This window comes from Brassica rapa, chromosome A10 (assembly GCF_000309985.2).
Source record: "Brassica rapa cultivar Chiifu-401-42 chromosome A10, CAAS_Brap_v3.01, whole genome shotgun sequence".
NCBI lineage: Eukaryota > Viridiplantae > Streptophyta > Magnoliopsida > Brassicales > Brassicaceae > Brassica > Brassica rapa.
The window spans coordinates 11901080-11916953 of record NC_024804.2 but is presented as its reverse complement, the minus strand read 5'-3'; the positions used below and the strand labels follow the sequence as shown (position 1 = coordinate 11916953).

Genomic DNA, 15874 nt, shown 5'->3' with positions numbered 1-15874 from the left:
GCTTTTCTAGTTGTTCCTTGTAAGGTTTGGATTCTGCCCTTTTGGGTTGTTTAACCCCTTTAATTAATAAATTCAGATGGAAAAAAAAAAGTTATTTTTTTTTCTCAACAGATTAAAGTTGTTTTAAGAGATGATTTTTAGAAAGTTAAGACTAAATATCAAATTTATGGTTATTATTATTATGATGCAAGATTTTGCTTACTTTTTTGTTTTTGTTTGCAGTGAAGCATTTTCACTTTTTTCAGTTTAATTGTTAATGCAATGAAAAATGACAAAATTGGTTTAAAAGCTGCCTTACACAACACTCTACAATCAAACGTCTTGTGTAAGTAACCAAGTAAATTACTAGATGGTCTGCATCCCCTACAATGTCTCTAATGAATTGTGCAACATTTTCTTCTCACACATTGAAAGATTTTCCTCAAACTGCGTGGGATTCAAAAACATATACATAAATCTTAAACAAGACCATGTTTGGAATACACCATTGCATATACCCTACTCCAAAGATAATTAACCCCGATAAATAAAACTAGCTCTTAACATATGAGTGTAGTCATATACTCATATTACAATTAACCCCGATAACAAGGGATTTTTGTTTGGAAGCTACATGATCTCATATATACACATTCATGTCAGTTAAAAAAAATTAAATAATGGTGGGAAGATAGCAAAGTAAATAAATAAAACTAACCAGAAAATTAATATTACAAACAATTAATAATATTGTTATTACCTGTTTTTGTTTTATTTTTAAGGAAATTTTACCCACCATCAAAACTTTTTTTCTTTTATTACTTCCAAACCTTCTTACTCAATTCAAGGCTTTGCTCTTGAATTTTCTTATTCCCTTCAAATCAACCACTATTACACTTATGTTGTCTTTGCTTCCTCTTTGCAGAGCCATCTTCGACAAATACTCTGCCGCCGACATTGCCGCCGGATCTTTTCCTTCTCCTCTTTTCTCCGCCGGCAGCAAAGCATCCCCCGCCATGGCATTCTTCTTGTGCCATAACAAAATCCGTTTCCGAGCCATATCACACACTTCTTCGTTGGTCATCACGTCCCAAAGACCGTCACTTGCTAAGATGAGACAGTCGTCTTCTTTGACTCGCCGGATTGAAGTCACGTCCGGATCAGGGATCACCGATGGTTTTAGGTATTTATCGCCTGTTATGCAAACGGTTTATAACGTAAGTAAACTATCAAAATAAAAACCATTTTAATGTTTCCCAGCCTTACCAATAGATCTTGACATGGCGAGCACACCGAAAACACGAGCCCCGTTCCACTGGATTACTTTTCCACCAGCTGCTTCTATCCTAGCCGCTTCATCTTCTCTATCCGGCTACACATAAAAATGTAGAGCCAAACGCTAATAAGAACATTGAACCAAATCTATAGGCATGTAACATCTGTTTGGTAACACAACATAACAAAAGAACATAATTTATCTAAGTGAAGTTTTGTTATTAGCTTCAGAACCGAGTAATGACATATGACCCAATTGATTATTGTCACAAAATATTGAATACGCCATAGTGTATTTACTTACTTTGTGATCGACGGATAACGCGAGAGGCGTTTTGCCGCGGCACAGAACCGCTCTGGAGTCGCCGCAGTTAGAGACGAAGATATGCGTCGGAAAGACAACGGCGACCACCGAAGTGGACCCCACAGTTTCGGGGACAAAGTCAAGCTCAAAGTCAACTCTCATAAAAGAGTTGAACAAAGCTCTCTTCCACTTCTCTTGCCACGTGTCACCGTCGCAGAACTCCGGCTTCTCCTTCAATATCTCCTCCGTCAACGCCAAATGCATCCTCTCACGGCAATAATCCGCCACCTGTACACAAAAGAACCGATCAGAACCAAAGAATAAACCAAGATCTAATTGCAATCCGGTTTACCTGAGAACCGCCGTGTCCGTCGTAAACACCGAAGAAGTGAGCACTCGAGTGAGGATTAAGCCCGTTGGCGACTCGACCACAATCGAGCAGCGACACTTGAAGGAATCTAGGAATCGCCGAGACGGAATCTTCCATCTCCGGCCGTCTTCCGCAGATCGAAGTCACTCCGTACAAAGGCACGCTCTTGAACTCGAACAAGCTCCTACTCTCTGTTCTGCTCAATACTCTCTTCTCGCTCTGAGCCGTCGATCTCGGAGCAAACTCATCCGAGCCGTTGATTTCTTCTCCGGCGGAGATATCCACGGTAACGTCAGCTAAACGAGATGATGATGAAGTAGAGCCCTGCCTCATGTTGTTGATCTTAATAAAGGACGAATCTTTCGTTGATTCCTCACCGGAGGAGCACGTACTTTCCGGCAGCGAAGGGCTGCAGTAGCCTCTGATTCCGGCGAATTCTAGCTGAGGATCAGGGAACGGTCTGAATGGTACAGCAGCTACTGCAGGAGAAGCTTTGTCCATTGACGGAGGGAACACACCGTGATAGCTTTGCACCGTCAAGTTATGGTTTTGAGTTATAAGAAGGGTAACTGAAAATTGAAGAGACAAGGAGCTTTATTAAGAGAAAGATGAAGACAAGAAACTCATGACTCATAAGAGGAAAGTGAGACAACCTTAGCTAGCACATGAAATAGATTGAGATTTTCCAAAAATAAAGCACAATTAAAAATTTTAAATTTTACTTTTTTTTCCACCGAGAAATTACTACCCAAGTTTTTTTTTTTCATTCAGGGTTTCCTGGATTCTGGGCAATTTGTTTCAACCATTTACAGATTCTGTTATCTCTCTTTCTCTCTCCTCAATTAATTTACAATTTACCGATATTTGTGTGCTCTCTTCAGTACAAAAAGATGAAAACAAAAAAAAAGTTTATACAGAGAGATCGGTTCTAAATCTGCCACATATTACGTTTTAGAGATAGGGAGAGGTCTTTGTTTATTACACAGTACAGAAGAGAGATGCTTCAGTCAAGAACAACTAATTTAGAAAGACATTTTTACTTTGAACTTTGCCTATATGCAAATTGCAAACAAAATAACATATTTGCTCTCGTGTCACCCCTCCATTATTGCTTATCTTTACCGTGATGTTTGAAATATAATGTTTCTATCAGTTCTCTATAAAAAATATCCCACATCCTAAGCAAAAAAAGTTTTGGAAATTAAATTTGGATATATCTAAAACTACACATGCCTTATTTTTATATACATAAACAACTTCACTACATTTTTGTAATACAGACATGATGACACATGTCGACAAAAACTTAGAAAGTTGATTTTCTTTAAAAAAAAATTAGAAAGTTGATCACCAGAAAACTAATTTAGTTATATTTAAGTAATTATTGAATTTATTTCATTATTTTGAAGATTTTTTGGTTTTGGATTATACTCTATCCGTTTTATAAAGATAAATTTTTTTAATGTTTTAATACATACTAAAAACACATTAAATCACTAAATAAATATATCGTTTTTGTAATTTTCAATTTTTAATAATTTTTAATTAATAAATTTAATTATTTTTTAAAATCATAATTTTTCTATAGAAAATATTAAAAGTCTATCTTAGTGAAATAATTTTTTTTTAAACATTTAACTTAACAAAACAGAGGAAGTAAAAGAGTTTTGAAATACTCTGTAGCTAATAAATTATTCTTCGTAACACATAAAGAGAAAGGCGTACAACAACAAAATATCTAATTTATGATAAAATATTAGTAATATTTAAGTAATTGTTGAATGATTAGCATCGTAAGTTTCGGTTAATTATCAGATATTCGTTTATAGCATGACATGATCTCACGCAAAGCAGTATCTCGTATCAATCAAATATGGCAAACTCCCAAAATAAATCAAACGCGAAAGCAACCAGCTCACCTTGCACCAAATAATAATAACACGCATCACATATCGCACACGTTTTAAGAGAACCGAAAACTTAAAACATCATTACGCATATTTAATCAAAGCCGTAATTCATCTATTTAATCATTACGCTATGTAGAATTAACAGTCTATTATACCATGTTTATGCATAATTACAAATATACCAACTTAATCAGAATATGTATATCTGCCAATCCATTATGTAATCTGCTAAACAAATTTGATTATGCGATTCCAAATAAAAAATGGAAATTACATTCATGGATAGAGTTCAAAACATAATGGCGTTAGTGTGGAACTAAAAACAGAAGAGAATCAACAAAAGAAGTGTGTTGTGTTGTCAACAGATGATGATTCTTTATCCAATAATAGTAATTAAAATTCTTTTGAAAATTATATGAATAACAATCAAGTGGGTACCACTTTTTGTCGGGAAACAGATGGATTGTTGCCACGTGGGTAAACAAAAAGTCGTAGATTTGGTGAACCAAAAGAGGATGACGTGGACGGTGAGAGATCTGTTGGTTGGGGTGGCGGGAAAGATGAGGAAGAGGTTCATTGCACTGACAAAGACAGTCTCTTTTTTTTTTTTTTTTGATCAAAACAAAGACAGCCTCTTTAACTTCCGTAAATATCTTGTGTTTCTTTTCATTTTTGGTGCTGTGTTTTGTGGTTTTTATTTCACATGTTACGTCATCACTGGACCATGTAATGATATATGAATCGAAGTATCTTTTGGATGGGCAGCAAACAAATATCCAGTTTAAATCGAATTTAGTGAACCAGTCATAAATATAATGTTTTGTATGCTGTGACGAAACATTGTAATGGACATGTCTTGGGAGGAGGAGGGGTATCTACGTATATAGGCATGCAACTTTAAAATAGTTCATTCATAATATTATATGGTAGTTCGCAGCTGGCACATAAAATACAATATCATATTGTATAATTAATAGGGTGAAAATAGAACAAAATCAATTCATATTGTATATGTGTCACAAATCTATAGATAACCAATTGACACACGGATCTGCAAAAAGATGCTGTGTAAAGTAGTGGTCACATAACAGTTTAAAGTATGTAAAAACGTTTTGTTGAAAAAAACTTACAAGACTAATAATAAGGAAAATTATTTGAACACAAAATTCAATTATTTTTCTTGAAAAGTAAAGTACTGGCAAATTTGAATTCTATGTTTATCACAGAGTCTTAATATCATGTTTTCAGTAAAAAAGGGTAAATTTTAGCGAAGACTATATTGTCACTTGAGAAAGCTAGTAAAATAGCAAGATGAATGACCAAATTTCTTTACTATATGGACTGGGCTTGGCCCATCGACATATCTGATAACCTTTCAACCTTTTTCATTTTATTAAAACATGACTATATGACACTACATCACATGTTCTACTTTATTGATTTCACAAAAAGTATAGATATTTTTCTGTGGTCGCTGAAATAAATAAATTTCAAAACACCATACGAAATAGATTTTATTTTCCCATGTGATGTGATGATGGACAGACTTTTGTGTAAACAGGTACGAAATCATTTCACATACAGACTTAAGATCAACGAAATAAAAATCGAGAATCTTATTCCTTTCTTTTAAGTTTTAGTAGGGGTTATTGATCGTTGAATTTTATTGGATTTGAAAATCTTAACTAAATTTAGTGTTATTGATTCTGTGATTTTCAAATCTGTATTAAAATCATGTGTTATTAGTTTAATGATTTATAAATTATATATTAAATTAAGTGTTATTCAATCGTACGGATTTACTAATATATTTGATTTTATAATGGATTTGTTTGATTTTTTAGTTAAAAATACAAAGACTCAAATCCAAGGAAAAACCTCCATATTTGCATATTTTATTTAGATTTATAAATATTATATGAATTTCTAAATCAATCAAAATATATAAACTAATAACACCTAATTTAAAAAAAAACAGAACAAACAAATAAACACAGATGTCAAAACTCTTCTCACTTAACTTTACCTTTAATCTGTGGTTCAGGTTTTTTTGTTGGGCTCTCTTTAGTAATCTTGACCCGATAATAATAAACCAAATCAAGAAGATGATTCTTACTCATGTGTTGATGAGAGCGTAAAAGAAACAGACATCGAAGCTTCTCTTACAACGATGGCGTCTATTTTCAGACCTTCAGTTTCACTTGATCTACGACCAAAGGTAACAGTTACGTTTCTTCAGTCACTTAATAGATTATTACGTTACCAGATTTCCAGAAATAAATAGCTCTTTCATGGTTATTCTTACCTCTCTCGAGTTGGTCGTCGACGCTAGTTCTGTAAACTTTAAGGGTCTTCCTTTAATTTAAAGATACTGAGTTTGAGAAGTTAAGATTGTGTGTTATCATTTAAAATCGATTGTATGTGTTGGACTAATGATGAAGAGTTTTGGTAATTGGCAAAGGTGTCTTGCACGAATCATCTCCCTGCGATAGAACGATTCGAGTTTCAGAAGAACAAGAATCTGAGAAAAGATAGGCTCAATGGTATCTTGAAGGCTAATCAAGCACACGGGTCAGCTGAAGGGATCAGTGTGGTACAAGAGAAAGAGATTAACAATCAAACCGGTAACTAAACCGATTTCGCCTTTACGATTAAAGTTATAGTTGAGATAATAAGACTTGTTGATGCTATAGATTATGGAGTTGTTGGGGTTCACCACGTTGGTTTGCTCTGCGAGAACTTAGAACGGTCACTGGAGTTTTACCAGAACATTTTAGGACTTGAGATCAACGAGGCGAGACCACATGATAAGCTTCCGTATAGAGGAGCATGGTTATGGGTAGGCTCGGAGATGATTCATTTAATGGAGCTTCCAAATCCTGATCCGTTAACAGGCAGACCCGAGCACGGAGGCCGGGATCGACACGCTTGTATCGCAATCCGTGATGTTTCATATCTTAAAGAGATTTTGGACAAAGCTGGTAATATATATAAACATTTTGCTTCATTTCCTTCCTTCTTGTTTTTGCTTTAAGGATGTGTTTGTTTGTTTGTGTTGTAGGGATTGAGTATACTATGAGTAGGTCGGGGAGGCCAGCGATATTCACTCGTGATCCAGACGCAAACGCTCTTGAGTTTACTCAAGTTTGATTCTCGAGTCTCTCGTTCTTTAATGTAATATAAGTTGTACATACTTGATACTGTTCAAGTCTCACCTTCAAATTTGTGTGTGTTTGATCACTTCCATTAAGCATCCTACCTTTGTGTTACACCCATTCAACATCGGATTAAAAAAAAGAAGCAAATCATATATTTACTAGCGTTAAAATGTAAAAGCCTATGCTCATCGAACCAATTTGTTAAGTTCACAACCACTTAAACCCACATACACTCAAACACAAACAAATAGAACAATCCACAACCTAAATGAAATTCCACTCCCATAACGGAAACAGAAGATCCATAACAAAAATGATGCTTAAAGAATCATGATCTACTCTTGATTCAAACAAGTTCAGGGTATTGAGTATACACACATTTTATCAAATGTTTGTGATCAAAAGGAGCCAAAAGTAGTGGGGAGGTCTAAAAGCCTGAACGAGATCGCCACTCTTGTATAGCCGATTTGAGAGTATGGTTAGGTGTGAGATCGCAATGTCTGAGCCGGTTTTTAGTCACAGGAGACACATTTTGATTGTTTTGTATCCAAGCTTTTATAGCTTTTCCTTCGTACGTGAATCCATCAGCTGCTATTTGTGGATCTTCCATTATTTCCTGCAATAAAAAAAAACATTGTGTTAAAACCAGAACCATTAAGTAATGTGTTTCTTGTGTGAGAGAGAGAGAGAGAAAGTCTACTATTTGTTTTACCTTAAGAATTGGACAGTAATAGTGACTTGGTGGTCGTGCTTTAGCTTGTTCAGTCTTGAGTCTACTATTAGCAGATTCAAGAATCCGTTTGAGAGCAGGCAAGACTTGTGTATCAAGATCCGGTCTGTCTCTACATTTAAGCTGCGAACACTGTATTGCGATACGAGCTAGTTCTTCAGCTTCAGCCATGGGCCATTCTCTCACTGATCCATCTAACATTTCACCAAAACAGCCTCTCTTCACTGCGTCCTCCACGCAGAAAAGAAGACCGTTGGGATGCCTAGCGGTTAAAAGCTGAAAAATTATGATTCCAAAAGCGTAAAGATCTGACTTCGGTCTGAATGTGCCGGTTCTTTGGTACTCAGGGTCCAAGTAGTATAGTGTACCGGCGATTGTCGAGTTTCTGTAAACCGTGACACTCTCTGGTGCCTCCTCTGATATGAGTTTGGCGAGTCCAACGTCGCCTATTTTGCTAACGAAGTTTTTGTCTAAGAGAATGTTGCCTGGTTTGAGATCACGGTGGACTATGGGCTCTGGTTTTGAGTTGTGGAGGAATGCTAACCCACAAGCAGTTTCGTAGATGATTTTGAATCTGATGAACCATGGGAGAGATGGTTTGCCTTTCTTGCGAGAGATGTGAGCATCTAAGCTACCGTTGTCCATGTACTCATAGACAAGGCAACCGTTATCAGGACAAGCACCGAGGAGAAGAACCACATGAGGATGTCTAAGCTGGCTTAAGACAGAGATCTGCAAAGTATATAACTGGAGAGTTAGAAAAACTCATGTTGTTATTACAACATTTGTTAAATTATAATTTATCATGGGGTTCCAACTAAAAATCAATGTGGAATAAGTGGATTGACCATAACCGTTATACACATTAGTTAATTAGTTATCCAACTACTGACTTGGGACTTTTATTTATTAACAACATTAATTAGTAGATTTTACCTCTCTTAAGAATTCCTGTTTCTTCTCGATTGTGTCAGGTCTGCGAACCTTAAGTGCTACTGGAGTGTGATCAAGGCTGCATTTGTATACTTTCCCGTATCCTCCTTCGCCTATTATTTTACTCAAAGAGAAGTTATCTGTAGCTGCAACTATCTCTTCTTTCGTGTACTTTCTATATCGACTGTCACTCAATAAGAGCTGGTCCATGACTTGCTGTTTCTTTAAGGCCTGCTGGAGTGCATTTAGTTCGGCTAGTTTCCTATCGCAGAACTCTTTTGCTAGCATTGATTTCGCATCTTCGATCTCTTTCACGGCTTTTAGATGCTTTTGTTTCTCTTCTTCTGCCTCTTTTCTCAGCATTTCTTCCTTTTCCAGAGCTGATATGACCCTTTTGGTGTCTTTGATACATTCATAGGAAAGAGACTGCACCTGAGATCACCAATGTGGTTTTGGTTTAGTCTTAATAATCCAAATAAAGACAAAACACAAGTTTTATTTACAGTAACACTAGTGAACCTGTGTTTGTTTATGAACTAGCTCTTCACAAGCTTGCTTGTACATGCAAAGAGTGGTTTGTACTTGTTTCCTTAGCTGCTCTATCTCATACATAACATTTGACTGCCACTACAGGTATTTGAGATCAAAATCATAACATTTTTACATAAAATAAACCAACGGAAAAAAGTTGGTGGAATTAGCTAAAGATCAAATGCTTTAGTACTTTACCTTGGGTGTATTCATGTTTGCTCCAGGATTCAACTGCATGTTACTAGTGGAAACAATATTATGTCCAAGTATAGAGCGGACTTGTTCGTCATGGCCCAAACGGATACCAGTTGAAGCCTGTGCAGGAGAAAACACTCGAGATGCTTGATGACTAGGCGGCAAAGAAACGGGCCTTCGAATCTGATTCCTGGCTGGTGATGGTGACATGTATCATGTATGAAGCAGCTAAGCTTGTCTTATCCGAGCATGTACGGTTGAATGGATCTGTATGAGCTTCTGCTCTTTTGGGTGTACGGAATCTATATGATGAATCTGATGAGAGTTTCACTGCAGAAACAAGATTTATCATATTTTAAATTCACATTATATATCACTAAAAGTGAAATTATTATATATACCTGGAGATAACTGATTGGTTGATTTGGTCAGTACTCGATCTTTGGCAATAACATATACTTCACAAGTCTCTGGAGCTTCTCCTTGTACCATTAATGGCATTTCTTGTCCTTTTTTCCTGCCAAAACGTCTTGTCTTTATTACAGGAGATTATTCTCATTATGAACAAGGAGGAGTTGATCTATACCCAAAACTGTCTGGATCATATAATAATAGTTTAATACTCCATTTGTCTTTTAAAAATGTCATTTTACAAATTTTTTTGTTACGTATCGTTTCACAATTTCAATGCAATTTATATTTAGTTTCAGCTGATATTAATTGTAAAATGCATTGATTTAATAAATAAATTTATTTATCTCAAATATTATTAGTTAAACTGATGTAATTAATAAATACATAAATGCATTTCAATCATTTTTTAATATGTACAAAAATTGACAAAATGACAATCTTTATGAAACACATGGAGTAGTAGGTCATATAGGTTTAGAAAATGGTCTCCATTATGGCATTATGGAAACAATACCTTGTGAGGAAACTTGGAGAGCATGAGCCAATCACTAAGCACTCAACCTCACTATCTGATATGTACTTCAAAAGCGCCTTTGCAGGATCATCATGTTCCAGCAACAGAGTCTCAACCTAACCAGTAAAAATAAAAATTCATGAGACTCAAAATGCTAAAAGAACTCGAATGAATATTCTGGAGAAACTCACTTTGATTGATCCGCAGATCTTATTAAACGGCACAAAGACCTCTTCGAATTCTTTTCTCAAATCTTGTTTGTACATGGACACAACACTCTCTTCCAAGTCCTCCACTGGAATCTTTGATCCAGCTTCCAACCAAACAAAAAAAAAACAAAAAAAGAATTACGTCGAATGTTACGGTGAAAGTAAAGTCAACGAGATGAACTTACAAGGAGATGGAATAGTGGTGACGGTAGGCATGACGTGAACTAGAACTAACCGATCGATATGGGGAAGGAGATTGTCGACGGCCCAACGAACAGCGCGACGGCTAGCAGCTCCTCCAACGGTGTCGCCGGTGGATCCTTTAACGGCGACAGATATGGACGAATAATCCGGAGGAGCTCCATCGAACACGTTCGACATCATCACCAAGAAACTTCTTTCTCGATCAAGAAGACCATTTGGTTTGGTCTTGTATTTATTGACTCGTGATAGTTGAAACAAATAATCCTTAAAACTATACAACAATACTCAGTTGACAACTGTTATTGTGTCTTTTGCCCCTCCTTTCTCTTAATTTTAAATTATAATTTGTATATACATTTTAATATCAATACTATTAAAAGAGAAGGAGTTTTAATAAATCTACTTAAAAATGTTGTTTTGACTATTTCATTAGACTTAACTTTTATTTTGGTCTTACCTTATATGTATGTAACAATATGTTACTCAATAACATTCATACCATATATTTACCCAATTTTTACTCCTTTTGTTAGTTAACGACTATAACAATCGCATATGTTTTCATTTTTAATTTAAAAGTGCGAATGCAATCAAATATATTACAACGTAATATACCTATTCTCTCAGAGATATTCCTTTCCTTTTCTACTCATATTAAATTCTTCTTAATTCTTTGATAACAAAATCTATCAACAATGTATTGTTTTTAACTTCCCGTAACATCCTCGCTAATATTTTCCAGCATTGCAAGGTATTTTAATGAGTATGTCCCACGTAGTCCTTTTTAAAATATGTTACATGCGATTTAGAAATTAAAATCCTTTTGGTTTTGGTGTTTTGGTTCTACATTTTAGGAACTATTCAGGTATTTACAAAGTTTGATTTCGTTTCAGTTGAGTTATTTTGGTTTTTGGTTCGGTTCAGTAGTGAAGTTGGAAACCAGTTAATATGCAAAACAAATTGGGTCTAATTCAGTTTCGTTTGATTTTGGTTTTCGGATAATTACCGATTTATAGATAAAAATATCAGATATTTTGAGTTCTCAGTTTAAAAATCGAGTAACTCGAGTTGTTTGAATAAAAATTTCTGATACTTCGGATAATTTTTAATATTTTAATACAAAATATTTGGATAATTCGGTTTATAAATAGTATGTTTAGGATATTTGGTTATTTAGAAATTAAATATAATTAATAGTTTAATCATATAATTTGTATTTTAAAAATTCAGATATCCATTTGGTTTTCAGTTCGGTTTTATTTTTTTTTTGTTTCAAAGATATATGATATGTTCGGTTATTTATGCAATTCAGTTTAGTTTTGATTTTGTATTTTCCATTTTGGTATGGTTTGATTCAGCGTTCTGGATAAATATACTCAAATCTATATTGTATCTTATATGAAAATTTATTTAATTTTGAAACAAATCCGCGCTTTTTAAGCGCGGGTCAAAATCTAGTATGATTTTTAAAATTATAACTTTCTTAGAAATTATTTTAGTTGCTCAAGGAAGCAAAAATTATAGTAACAAATAAACCGATGGGCGGTCTATCATACACGAATCACGCCGTCACGCCCGCCCTTTCACGATTCTTCTAATCAAAAGAGACGGTGAGGGATTGAAATCCAAGGAAATGTTTTATAAAGAGTTGAGTATATTGCTTGTTATTAAGATTATGTTATGTGATGCTACCGAATATATTCTTGCTCTCAGAGTCTCAGTTCGTGACTTGTTGCAAATTGTGTATAAATAAATGATTTAAGACGGCACACACACACACACCACTTGCAATATTTCACTATGCAATAGTCCCGGTGTTTCCGATTATACTTTTGCACAAAAGTTGAAGTGAAAGTGTATAGATTAACGAGTATTTGCACTAATGTAACAACGAGAATGGATTGTACTTAAATAAAATGGCAAAGACTATCCTTCTCTCAATCTTTTTAGGCACATACCTTGTGAATAATAGATTCTATACACGTTTGTTACAAATTTTCCTAGTAACCCACATGCCATTCGTCGATGGATTATTCATTTATATACAAACCCAAGAGTGGAGGAGAGAATCATACTCTGAGATAGGTTTTAATCATGGTTGCTCCGGTTGGATCAGAGATAAGATGATTAATGAGACCTTTCCTCAAGTTGTTTGGTGCAATGATGAACATGTAGAAAGCAAATAGAACGAGGTCTCCTGATGTTAATGTTGATCCTAGAAACCCTCTCCACATCCTGAGCAAAAGAAAACAAAAACATCACTTTCTTGATTTTTCCATACATTGTTTGTTAACTGAATCAAGAATCAGTGGATGGATGGCTTACCATTTTGGAAGGCGGAAGAAAGTGTGGAAGAAGCATCTAATGCCTTGGATATCGAGTTGAACTATGAGCGCAAGACCAAAGAGAAAGAATGCTCTTTGTCGTTTCCTTTCTGGTGGCCATAAAGTATCCCAAGCTGGCACAGAATAACAAGCTCACAAGTTTTTATAAATTGTCTAAAAGATGTAAACTCAGTGGTGGTTTATATAGAGCCTCACCTTGTCTTGAAATATTGGTGTTGATGTGTCTGGTGAAGGAAGTCGTAGACTCTTGTTTTAGTATATCCGAGATGACTGATGCGTATTTTGGAGCTTCAGACAAAGATCTCACAACTGAATAGCCTGTTGCAGGATGTACCATGCTAGCTGCAGCGCCAAAGGCGAGATTCTTTTGTTCCGTGTTCGGCAAGGAACCACCTACTGGGATGTAAGACCATTCCTGTTTTTTTTATGCACCAACCAAAGAAGTTTATACTGTTTGCTCAACAAGCGAAGGTATACTTTTGTTCGTTTATATAGGTTTACCTCTTCATAAGTCTTTAGTATTCGGATACCGAGTGTCTCTAATCTCAACAAGAGCTTCTTTTTAAGCAAATCAAAGGGCATGACATCTTTTGAAGCAAGACATGTCTCCTGCAAAGAAACTCCAGCTAATAAATAAGCAAATAGACTTTTAGTGATAAAATGATTAAAACAGAAGAAGAGAGAAGGAACCTCAAAGAAGACTCTTGTCTTTGTCATAGGCATGGCGTAGAGAAACGTTGGATACTCAGCTTCTAAGCTCCGGATTTTCTCGTTTGTATAATCTCTGTAATCCATGAACACCATCTGCTCTGGATCATATGGACTGTTTTCCACCTACAAAGAGTTTTCAAACAGAGATTAATACAAATTTCTTACAGGAGTATCATAATTTGATTACTATACCTCAACCTCCAAGCCGTAAGCAGTTTGGACACAGACTCTAGGCCCCCCAACTTCGTATTGCAAGAGCTTCCCTGAAGCTGCTCCAGAAGCAACAGTGGCAAGCCTGCATTTGTCTAGAATGTCAGAACCATTGACACTGTACCCAAACACGTTTTTGTTACAACTTACCTGCAGGGAACAAGGGTGTTTTGTTCACAGGAAACAAGCCTAAGGCCATCAGGAGCTTCTGTTATGCTCTCAACTTTGGAGCTAAGATACGAGACACCTGACTCCACACACCTATCAGAAAATTAATTGTCAGGAGATGAACTATTAATAACTAGTGAAATGTCTCTCTTAAGAGTGGAAGCATTTTTTTAATTACCTCCTCAAGAGCTCCTCGTGAAGTAAACGTCGACTAACTCTTCCATAAGCACGACCAATGGTAATAGGATTGTCATCGTCCAGATACACAAGGGTATCTCTCCAAACATGCTCAATACATTTTTGCAAGCCAAGATCTGCAAAGAGTAAAACAATAAACACACAAAATAGTTTTATTATAATATGACCATGGAGATAGTAACTGCTAGATCATTACCGTTGAACTCATCTTCCCAAACACCGTAGTTGTTAGTGAAAGGAAGATCAGGACCAATGAGTCCAACTTTGAGACCTAACCTTGCTGATTCTGCAGCCAAGGCTAAACCAGCAGGACCACAACCAATAACCACTAGGTCCAAAGCACCACCACCTTCACCACCAGTTGATATAGGAGGTAACTGTTATATTTAAAAAAACACACACACACACACAATCAATAAGACAAAAGCTTCAAAAACTCAGACATGACCTGTCTGAAGCAAATGCAAGATCAAAGGAGTCAACGGCAAAACGTTGACCTACCTTATCAACAAGCTTAGACTGTTCATCCATGTCTTTGTTTTGCTGCATTTGAACGTATAGAATCTCCGAACCACCAGCCTTCACGAAGTCTTCCTCGTCGGCGTAATCCTCTCTCACCGCCACGCAACCGGAACCTGCTCCGCCGCCGCTAGCTCTGACTTTAACAAAACCGCACCGGAGATTACTAAAGCTGTATCTATTAACCACCGGATAGTTTTTACGCGAAGAACTCCAAGACGGAAAAGCTATGACCGCCGTTGCAGCGAAATTACGAGCACCAACACACTCCATTGTAGTATAATTCTACTCAGAAGTAAAAACCGAAATATAAATAAATAAAAATCTTCTGCGCGGAGACGAAAACCTCTCACACCATTGTTCCTTGGTAAATATTTTCTTTTTTTTTGTTTTGTAATCAATAAATGTTTCACGATGATGACTGAGGAAGAGAGCGTTGAAGACGAGAGGACGATAAGGAAGGAGGATAGAATTAGAACCGCTGCTTATGACCTGACTCTTTTCTCCACGTGTAATTCTTTGATTGGTGTTAAGTAATGAAGAGTAGAACGTTCTTCGTTTACCAAAGACACGTGTAAGTTTTTGATTGGCTATTACAATTCAAAGTACAACAACGTCGTGTATGGTTTTGCGTCCGTTACTTATGGGCTGTACGAACGGGCCTTGTGTTTAAAGCATGAATCGAGTTAAATCTCACTTCTCTGTTTGTTTTTTGAGCTTTTAGTTCAAAATGTTACAGATATTCGAGCTGTAACGATTTCCATTCAATATTTAATATCTTCAATAAGACATGTGATTCACTTACAAGCCACGATAGTCATGAAAAAAAAAACAAAAAGAAGAAACAGAATTTTCAGATCAACAATGTACTTGAAGAAACATAGAGTTCACATCAACAACGTACCTACTCAAAGACAAATCCGAAACAAAGATGACATAATGTTCATTGTTTCGTAGATTACTTAAGCTTAATGTGAGTTTCTTAAGGATTGTTGAC

General features: G+C 35.8%; 3 protein-coding genes and 1 pseudogene across 3 annotated transcripts; 1 reads left to right on the top strand and 3 right to left on the bottom strand.

The window, feature by feature from the left end:
- Positions 1-508: 508 nt before the first annotated feature.
- LOC103845142 (protein phosphatase 2C 77) lies at positions 509-3236 on the bottom strand. Its single transcript, XM_009121976.3, has 5 exons — positions 2582-3236; positions 1911-2497; positions 1559-1846; positions 1246-1351; positions 509-1173 (listed from the first exon to the last, which is right to left on the bottom strand). Exons 2-5 carry the CDS (start codon positions 2427-2429, stop codon positions 818-820), a joined length of 1269 nt encoding a protein of 422 aa, XP_009120224.1. The 5' UTR covers positions 2430-2497; positions 2582-3236; the 3' UTR covers positions 509-817.
- Positions 3237-5862: 2626 nt separating this feature from the next.
- On the top strand, positions 5863-7115 carry LOC103845141. Its single transcript, XM_009121974.3, has 4 exons — positions 5863-6056; positions 6300-6462; positions 6532-6819; positions 6900-7115. The coding sequence occupies exons 1-4, from the start codon at positions 6009-6011 to the stop codon at positions 6986-6988; spliced, it is 588 nt and encodes a 195-aa protein (XP_009120222.1). The 5' UTR covers positions 5863-6008; the 3' UTR covers positions 6989-7115.
- Positions 7116-7166: 51 nt separating this feature from the next.
- On the bottom strand, positions 7167-12332 carry LOC103845140 (annotated as a pseudogene).
- Positions 12333-12569: 237 nt separating this feature from the next.
- Positions 12570-15345, bottom strand: LOC103845139 (lycopene epsilon cyclase, chloroplastic). Its single transcript, XM_009121973.3, has 10 exons — positions 14860-15345; positions 14555-14735; positions 14339-14474; positions 14143-14253; positions 13975-14077; positions 13762-13905; positions 13573-13680; positions 13267-13486; positions 13052-13184; positions 12570-12961 (listed from the first exon to the last, which is right to left on the bottom strand). The coding sequence occupies exons 1-10, from the start codon at positions 15148-15150 to the stop codon at positions 12796-12798; spliced, it is 1593 nt and encodes a 530-aa protein (XP_009120221.1). The 5' UTR covers positions 15151-15345; the 3' UTR covers positions 12570-12795.
- Positions 15346-15874: the final 529 nt, after the last annotated feature.

What these genes read in the sequence shown, in the direction of transcription:
- LOC103845142 (XM_009121976.3), bottom strand. Translation starts at nt 2,429, where the DNA reads ATGGACAAAGCTTCTCCTGCAGTAGCTGCTGTACCATTCAGACCGTTC. An exon ending in CGTTATCCGTCGATCACAAA is followed by an intron (nt 1,352 to 1,558) that starts GTAAGTAAATAC and finishes TTTTATGTGTAG; the next exon opens with CCGGATAGAGAAGATGAAGC. An exon ending in CGCCATGTCAAGATCTATTG is followed by an intron (nt 1,174 to 1,245) that starts GTAAGGCTGGGA and finishes TTTGCATAACAG; the next exon opens with GCGATAAATACCTAAAACCA.
- LOC103845141 (XM_009121974.3), top strand. Translation starts at nt 6,009, where the DNA reads ATGGCGTCTATTTTCAGACCTTCAGTTTCACTTGATCTACGACCAAAG. An exon ending in CACTTGATCTACGACCAAAG is followed by an intron (nt 6,057 to 6,299) that starts GTAACAGTTACG and finishes TAATTGGCAAAG; the next exon opens with GTGTCTTGCACGAATCATCT. An exon ending in AGAGATTTTGGACAAAGCTG is followed by an intron (nt 6,820 to 6,899) that starts GTAATATATATA and finishes TTTGTGTTGTAG; the next exon opens with GGATTGAGTATACTATGAGT.
- LOC103845139 (XM_009121973.3), bottom strand. Translation starts at nt 15,150, where the DNA reads ATGGAGTGTGTTGGTGCTCGTAATTTCGCTGCAACGGCGGTCATAGCT. An exon ending in CACGAGGAGCTCTTGAGGAG is followed by an intron (nt 14,254 to 14,338) that starts GTAATTAAAAAA and finishes ATTTTCTGATAG; the next exon opens with GTGTGTGGAGTCAGGTGTCT. An exon ending in AGACAAGAGTCTTCTTTGAG is followed by an intron (nt 13,681 to 13,761) that starts GTTCCTTCTCTC and finishes GTTTCTTTGCAG; the next exon opens with GAGACATGTCTTGCTTCAAA.